This window comes from Abramis brama (genome assembly GCF_963993115.1).
Source record: "Abramis brama genome assembly, chromosome: 20".
Classification (NCBI taxonomy): Eukaryota; Metazoa; Chordata; class Actinopteri; order Cypriniformes; family Leuciscidae; genus Abramis; species Abramis brama.
Window position 1 is genome coordinate 15206126 of NC_139982.1, and position 9375 is coordinate 15215500.

General features: G+C 37.2%; 1 protein-coding gene across 1 annotated transcript; it reads right to left on the minus strand.

Moving 5' to 3' along the window:
- Nucleotides 1-1082: 1082 nt before the first annotated feature.
- LOC311070792 (uncharacterized protein) lies at nucleotides 1083-8961 on the minus strand. The gene is made up of 5 exons (XM_084094848.1): nucleotides 8907-8961; nucleotides 8395-8483; nucleotides 5663-5749; nucleotides 4068-4249; nucleotides 1083-3967 (listed from the first exon to the last, which is right to left on the minus strand). The coding sequence occupies exons 2-5, from the start codon at nucleotides 8471-8473 to the stop codon at nucleotides 3095-3097; spliced, it is 1221 nt and encodes a 406-aa protein (XP_083950974.1). The 5' UTR covers nucleotides 8474-8483; nucleotides 8907-8961; the 3' UTR covers nucleotides 1083-3094.
- Between the last annotated feature and the right edge of the window lie 414 nt (nucleotides 8962-9375).

Genomic DNA, 9375 nt, shown 5'->3' on the forward strand with positions numbered 1-9375 from the left:
TTGGATGAATTGTATAAATTAGATGACTGGGTGTATATGGTGCTGTTGGGATATTGTGGGGCAGGGGTTCTCAACTCTGGCCCTTGACGTTCTGCAGATTTTTTCAAGTTCAACCCTAATCAAACACAACTGAATAAGCTAATGAAGCGCTTCAGGATTACTAGAAAGCTATAGGCGAGTAAGTTTGATCAAGGGTGGAGATCAACTCTGCTGGAAAATGGACCATGTGGTGATATATGATACATGTACCGATATGGGTTGTTGTGATGTGTGGTGGTGTTTGGTATACTTGGTGATGTTGAGGTTTGTGGTGGGAAAGGATATATGGGATTTGATATATATGTATATACAAGTGAAATAAGTCATAATTTATTTTACCTAAAATCATTTCCACACAATACATATTGAAATGGTTTATGATTATATCACTCTTTGTTCAAATATAGTTTTAATAATGTAATATAGTTTTGTAATACATGTATAATATATTGATGCATTTTCATAATTGGAGCTCAAATGTCTGGGTCTAGAACAAAGGCAAATTATAGAATACATTTGCAAAGTATTAAAAATAAATGTTAAAGGTGTTAAAAGGTTTCCAAGTTTTAATGACAGCCTTCTGTAAAAAAAAAAAAAAAAAGACAAAGGTTTAAATCAGTTTTAATAAAATAAACCCCTTGAAAATAAAATTGTCCAAAGGAGAAGCAGTTACAAATATTAGTTATGTTGAATCTATTCTCCCCAAGGTTAATTGTCTTCAGTATAGTAAAAAAAAAGAAAAGAAAAAAATGCTAACAAATTGCTAATAAAGCCACATAACCAACAGAAATGCTCCAGCCGACTAGATGCAGTTACTCGTGAAATTACGCACTTGTATCTACATCTGTCATTGATAAACCTTTACAGCTTAAGTTACATATTGTGTGTATTAGGTCTTCAGCTTACAATTCCATAGCTTGTATGTAGCATAACATTAGCAACACTTTGAATAAAATTAGTAAATAAATTACATCGCATAAAATTAAATCCCAGGATTCACATGACTTGTATCCTACTCGAACAAATCACATATGACAAGAAAGTCAGTGCATTAGATTCTCTTTAATATCAACAAGTACAAATGCATTTTCTTCAAAAACGTGATACAGAAAATACATTGCCTCACATTATTCTGGTTTCTAACGCATTGAGAATATCTTCTAGGCCAATAAAGTTAACCTGAGAATTCATATTGTTAGACCTTTATACAGGTTGAGATCAGCCATCCAAAAGAAAAAAAATATTTAAATAGGCTAATGAATAAGAATAAAGCAACAGTTCCATTTGAATCTAAATACAGCTTTGCTAATGTTAGAAGCTAATTGCTGGCCCGTAGAAGAAGGTAATGAACACACTGATTGACGTCACCACCACACTGATTGAAGTACAGACACTATTCACTGTGAGCACTGCTATGAAAACTTTACAACAGCTTATTCAGATGGAACTGATCTCTGCCATACATCACAAAATTACACCGACATGGAGCATTTCCTGAACATTTCAAAGCATAAAGACAACATATTTGTCTATGCCTGATGAGTGCATACAGTGTGCGCGTGTGAATGTCACAATAATCACACTGGGACAAGTTCAAACAAAAGGCACCAAAACTCAGGAGGGTCTTTCTTCACCAAATTGCGCACTAAATATCAAAATATAATAATCACTGCTGACAAGCATAAGCCATGTCATATATTTGAGAGCTGTTTTCCCAGGAAGCAGACGTATGTCATCAAGACACATTACACACATTTGTGTACATATATCACAAAAACATCTTTTTTTAAATACCCAACAGATTCACTTACATTTGAAACCATAAATGTTGCAAAAACTTTCCAGTCTGCACTGGAAGCAAGCGGCCACACAAAGCGAAAACCTAGATTGCTTCCATTCTGATCAACAAAACTGTCGAGCACCTTGTGTTGCACTGCGAGCATAGTTAGCTTCAATGATTATAAATAGAGATATCAAGATTTGTTGCATTGGAATGTTCACTTTCAATTTAAATTGGGTTTAATTTATATCAGGGAACATAAAATAATCGTATTCTGTAAATGAAATCGTGTCCAAGGTGTCTCTGTGACATACATGTGCTAGGGTTGTTGCATTTTTCTAAATGGCAAAATAAAAACCATGAACACCAATCATTATAGATAAGCATAAACATTATCATAAAAATATTTTGATCTATATTCACTGCGTAACATTAAATCAAACTAAGCCATGTGTCAGCAAACTTGTGCATTTCCTTATGGTTAGTGCAATATCAAGCCTTTGCAACTGAGCATTGCTCCACAACTCACTTCAATTCACTTTCCAAATACCAACACTCCATAAAAGGTACAAAGTGGGCCAGATTCAATTACATATCGCAAAATTCACATTTTTTTCCAAGCACTGAAATTAGTATTTGATCAAACATGTTGAAAATTACACATTTAATAAAAGAAGCTTAGTAAATGAAATGACTCCTCATAGAGGACTACTCTTACCGTGTATCTTTCAACCCTGGATAAACGCAGAGAAATATCAAGCAATTTTCAAATGAATAAGGAGGCTAACAAAGGTTGTGCTTTTTACTGCCAGATACGATGACTAATCATGTTTAGTCCTCAATCTGTTGAGAAAGTGTTTGAGATGTTTAGTTGATAGTACTCCAGTTTGACGTTTCAGCCTCAGTAGTGGCGTTTGCAGTCATATATGACATCGTTTCATCTCCTGAGTTCCCACTAAACGTCTTCCTCAGCATAAACCTGCACAGCATGGCTATGTACCCATGTGAAGAATAAATAAGAGATATATTCCCAAACAAATCCCATTGTTTAGCAGCTGCACAAAGCGTGTTTGTAAAACGAATGACTCGAATTTTCTCTAAAATGGCCACTGAACAACTTAAGTAATTTTCACAATTAGCACTCACACCATGACATCCAGCTCAGTTAACACACCAACAAGCTGCCTTTCACTGTTAACAGAGGAAATAATGTACAAAGTAAAAGCACAAACTACAAAAAGTTCAAATAAAACTGAGGTTCCCCAAGGTTCTCTATCAGGTCCAAGCCACTTTGCGGGAGATGGCCTGTTTAAAGCACTCTGGGTCCGTGTTCCCGCCCGGTCGCAGTGCTCTTTCGAGACTTACCAGAACGTTCTGATGGGACTCGCGAATGTTGATGGGGTGTTTGGCTCTGAGAAGCTCATAGGCGGCAATAAGCCTCATATTTTGTTTGACCATGAGGTACTGAATAATGCAAGTGGGGGCGAGGGAAAAACCATCACGACAATGCACCAACACTCGCTTCCTCTTCTCCGTGGAGGCATCAATGCACTCGTTGATGTCCTCGAAGCAGCGGTGCTTGAGGGCGAGGCCTTCTTGGACGGTGTCCGGAAGGTCGCTCATGTCCACTTTGAGCCGAGACCAACTATGCTTGACACCCCTTGAGCAAGTGCAAGGAATGACTCTCAGACAAGTCTCCCCAGGCAGGCTGCTCATGTCGATGATGCTATCGATGTTATTTCGGCACAACGTACGTCCGCTATAAGCCGCGTTCAGGTTGCCCACGTAAATGTAGTCCGTAACCTTGGATATAACCGGATCTGAGTACTGGAAGTGTTCAGAGACGATCTGCTTGGGTTCTGGAGTCTCTGGGCCCGTCTTGGCACTGCCGGGAACTGCTCTGCGACTGTAGTTGCGCATTTTCTTGGATCCGGAGCGGGAAGGGGGGTTAGAGTCAGACTCAGAGCTGCTGTTCCACGGAGGGGAGAAGAGTGAAAAGCGACTAGAGGACTTGCTCTTGGTGAGGTGCTCCACCGGGCTGGAGAGGCCAGAGCTGGAGGTGGTGGTGGAGCCAGAAGCGCAAAAGAGAGACGCTCTTTCCAGGGAGCCTGTGCTGCTGGCTGCTCCGGCACTATGGGCCTGCTCCATCTGACAAAAAAAAAGTCACACCATTAAGAAAAGGGTTCAAACTTAACATCCTTCTTTGCAACGAGTTACGAGCAGCTGACTTGAAAGTGCTTCCACCTACCTGAGCTTTGAGGTTGTTCTTCCATTCCTGGGTCTCCAGAGCTTTAAAGCGTCCATTGCTGTCGGAGGACACTGAGAGACACAGGGGCCGATGGGTCCTGGGCGGTAGCTGGGGCGTCAAGGCCATGGCTAGCGGCCGGGAGTCGGGCTGCTCGTTCCTATTCATCAGGTCTGGACAGGAGCCTTCGATACACAGAGTAATTGAGATCACTGAACAGCAACTGAGATTTTTTTTTACTTCTTTAACAAAAGAATTAATGTGCAGGTTTAAGCTTTGTCTGTGAAACCAGCCACTAATGTAATGGCAGAGTCCCACTTCAACCGTGCCCTAAAGTGCACAACAAGCTGTTGAGAAACTGCCCTTAAAGGGATAGTTCACCCAAAAATGATGGTTCCATCATGTGGTTCCAAACCCGTAAGACTTTCGTTCATCTCCGGAACACAATTTAAGATATTTTTAATGAAATCTGAGCGATTTCTGTCCCTCCATTGACAGCTACACAACTAACACTTTAAAGCTTCAAAAAGTTCATTAAAAGGTCATAAAACTAATCCATATGAATTGAGCAGTTTAGTCCAATTTTCCAATGAGGTTCATTCTCGTGTTACGCAGCACGTTTGAGCTTTGTTCAAGAGGTTAGTTCTCGCCCGTCAAGCAGGTTCAGTTGAGCTTATGTTTGCTGATCAATGTTTATATGTGAATAAAAGCCTAGATTCAATCTATTCATCATATAAAGCAATCGTGTCTCTTTAGAAAATTTGGACTAAACCACTCAATTCATATTTATTAGTTTTAATCTCTTTATGAACTTTTTGAAGCATCAACGTGGTAGCTGTGTAGTTGTCAATGGAGATCACAAATTAATTTGTGTTCCAAAGATGAACGAAAGTCTTCCGGTTTTGGAACAACACGAGGGTGAGTGAGGTTTTCATTTTCATGTGAACTAACCCTTTAAGTTTCTCCCTATAAGGCACCTGTCTGTCAGTGCGCGTGTGATTCAATGAGGACACTAATTAAATGGAGCTGAGAGTTTGATCCAGGACAACACGACTCAGGCATTAATACTCCCACATATCTCACTTCAGACAGCCATTCCATAGTGTCATTGTTCCGCCAATTGACTGTGTTTGTTTGTTTACACGACACAATGCTAAAAAGCAGTTTAGCTTTTAAAATTTAGCCAGATGCGACAAAATTTTAAGTATCTGCACATTAGCAAAACAACCACTGTCAACAGTGCTGAAAGACATTCAGACAGTTCCATGCAATGGGTTCTTGTTTTAAAGAAATTAGGCATTTACAAGCATATACAATTTGTGTCCCAGATTCTCATCTTATTCTCATCTTATTTCGTAAGCTTTCTTTTATTTATGTGCAATAAAATTAATTTCAATTTACTCTCATTATACTAAATCATGTTTGTTAAGATTTTATTGCCATATGGACAGAATACCTATGGAGAACATACCAATAAGATATTTAACCGAAATAAATATTTGATAGACAGTGACATCCAGTATATGAATGTCAGCAGGACAATACAGAAATTATGTCCTGAAAAATCCAAACACATGAACACAAACTGTTGTACTTACCAGTGGCACATGCTGAACGAGAAATGGGCTGGAGCTGCAAACGATTGCGAATCTTGAGAGAGTTCAGTAGATTTTTTGCAATCATGCCTGGATAAAACAGAATAAAATACTAAGCTTGTCTGAACCAGAAACAAATCACCAGTAGGGTGAAGAAAAGCAAAGATCCTATGAAATCAAATTTGGAGTTGTGTGGTTTTCTTCTAATCAAATGTTCTCTAGAAAATAACAAATCATGGTTCACGGCTGTGGCATAAACAAAAGACATACGTATTTATTTATTTTTAAAAAGTGGAATCGGCCAACAAATCACAAACAAAAATGTACAAAAATGAAAACCTTTAAACTTAAATGATTTGAAACATAATAATTCAGAGTCTTAAAATATAAAATTAACATGGAAATATGCTGTACTGGTTTCCCACACCTTCTGACCAATGAATATCTTCACTGAATATTGTAGACAGTACTAGTTAATTAAATACTTAAATCTGAAATTTTCATAACTTTTCTATTAATTATAAAGTTATTAATTACATATTATAAAATCCAGGCCTCTTCCATTCCCTGTTATTTCAGGTTTTTCATGGACATGAGAAACCCTTAGCATAACATCTTAGATTGTCGAAAGATAAAGATACACACTTACACAGTAAAAAGTGTTTTAATAGAAAATAAATGTAAGATGCTACAGTAAAACCTGTTCATTTTAAGTTACCTTACCATAAGCAGTAAAAAATTATAGTAGATTTAACAGGACAAGTAAAAGTAAAGTAAAGCAATAAGTAAAAAGCAATGTCAAAGACCGAACCAAACACTGAGATGTATTCACTCACATTTCCTTAATGTGTAGGCCCAAACAGTTAAAATCATAGTTCAAGTATTTATTCAGACACCATAATAACAAAAGTATGTACAAAAAATGCAAAGACAAAACGTTTTTGATATCACATCAGTGTCTTTGCACTGTGAACATTTTTAGAAGTAAAAGGAATTATCAATAATTTACAGTGGGGAAAAAAAATATCATCAAGACAATACATGTAGGTGACGGTATACAGTAAAAATACTGTTAAATACTGTAACGTTTCTCTTTGTGAGCTTTGGTTAGAGGTGGCTGAAATGCAACTTAACGCAAATCATTCAGCTTTTATCCGTGCAAGTTCTCTTGTGCTGTAAATTACTCAAATCTTATGAAAGTTAGATAATCTACATTTAGTTTTCACACAATATTAGTTGTTTTCTTGTTTTTTGCATAACATTGCACCATTTCATGCTTTTCATCTTCAGAAAGATCGTTCTTCCTCCCCATATTGCATGAGAACTGTGACTGTGACTGCAGTCCGTAGTTTTTCCTCTTTGTCGCCATCTCTGTTCGAAATCTGCAATTGCAGTTATTCGCGGATTTATCAACTTTATGGGTTGTGCCTCGGATCAGTCCAGTGTTTTGAGGAGAATGTGCGGCTGTCAGTCGCTGCGCCGGTGTGGATAATGTCATTCGCAATCACAGATTCTACTTTTTGGAAGTATGACCAACATAAGAATTTTCACCGGAAAATGTCATCTGAACAAGTAAGTAACATCCACTTTTGTTCTGACCAACTAAGGGGAAAAAAGCATTGCAGTAAATCGCGCTGATTAAATTTAACGATCGCTTATCGTATCACGTCAAACCGTGCAAATTATATTTTGTTCTCAAATTGTTAATTTTAACAACATCAGCATTAGGTGACTACATTTAATGCCCTTCCGATATTATCCTTGTTTTCGGGATATTATCCCGGTTGCAGTTTCTTTTTTTCTGTAGCCGAACGAAGTCTTTTGCATTTTACAACGGGTGATCTCCAGTTGTCACTGGTGATTGTCGTTTGAACCTTTCTGGATCCGCCATCAAATTGATACGTTTATTTATATCAAGTGCTGTGAGAAAACACTATAAATCTCCATCTCCAACATTCTCACACTCATTGCCTACTGCCTACTAGCTCCTTCTTTATGTGTACAGATGTGACGTAATGACGCAAAGACATGCTCGAATTTCCCGCGGAAATCCACCAGTACCACTGGAATTAAAAACATTATTACAAGCTTACCGTTTTGAATCGAGCTAAGGCAAGCAGAGAGTTTTGAACACAGGCTGGTTATGTACTTGCTCAAACATTTATTTTGGATAATCTTTAACCCAAAAAAAGTTACGGAATGCAGCTTTAATAATGTGGAACAACCTCTTTAAGTAGGGTTTCCATTTACCTAAGACCGAACTATTTAACACACCTCTCTTCGATACTAGTTATCTAAAAAGATATGGAGAAATAAAACAAGCAAACACTTTCTTTGAAAAACTAAAATCTGAATGTTTGTTATACTGAAATCCTACTAATATGTCACTTGCATAATAATTTGGAACACAGTGTAAAGAACTGTAATTATAACTGTAATATAATATATATATATATATATATGGTTGCTCCTGTAATGCCTAAAACCTTGTAATAGTTACATTTACGCTAAAATACACATATTTACATAGAGAAAACACACACACACATACACATACACATATACATATACATATATATATATATATATATATATATATATATATATATATATATAAAATTCTATGTAAACATGTGGATTTTAAAATAAATGTTACCATATTTATTAAAAGTAAAGAATTTTTAGGAAGGCAATTCATCTCAAATTCAGAAAGGTAGGTTTGAAGCAAATCTCACCATTTTGTTTGGAATGATTTTTCTTATCCAGCTGATGAGGTGCCATGATGTCTCTGCTCCATTTTTCCAACGTTTCCATCTTCCACCCCCTGTAAACAACATGAGCAATCACGTTTATTTCTCATCATAAGTGATATTTGCAGTGTGAGACATGCATATGCTGGTCAGATGTGCGCCTGCAGTGAAGGGGACAGACAGACACCCCCGCACTCAAGCATTCCAGGACAGTCTGTTACAGAAATATATGCTGTGGTTTCACGATCAAAGGCTGCCGAACACAGGCATTATTATATAAACGCACAGTGAATGGCTCGGGTAAAATCATCACTGCGTTAAATGAGCGTTTATGTCTCATCAGTTGTGTGTACAGCTTCATCCGGATGGATGTGCTGTATCCGAGCATGCTATCGACTCAAAACAGCAGACAGTAACAAACATAAGACAGACATACAAGACATGTATAACGTTTGAAACCAGAAAATATATTAAACATAAGATTGTTTTAAACAAACCCCAGCCATTCATCTTTGCAGCGCTCAGCTGAATGAAGCTCGCGTGGGCAGTGACGTCACGGAAGCGACATGCTACGCATCATGGGAAATGTAGTTGATATGCGATTGGCCAAAGTAGGTAATGGGCAGACAAGCTTGAAGAGATTTTAATTTAAATTCAGTTTAGCTTAAAATTATATATATATATATATATATATTTTTATATATATATATATATATATATATATATATATATATATATACTGCCCTGCAAAGCCAAAAGACCTTAACTCGCTAGAGTGTGAAACTGAGAAATATGACTTTAAAGTTTCTGTTTTGTCCAGACAAAAGTATTATAGGTAGGACTCCCAAAATTTGACAACTAGTTGCTATAATGAAGAAATGTTTGTATGCAAAAAATCTTGAGCTCAAAATTGACCTTTGACCCTTGTTTGGCAGTTACTGTATTCTGCCTTTGTATCATGTGCCA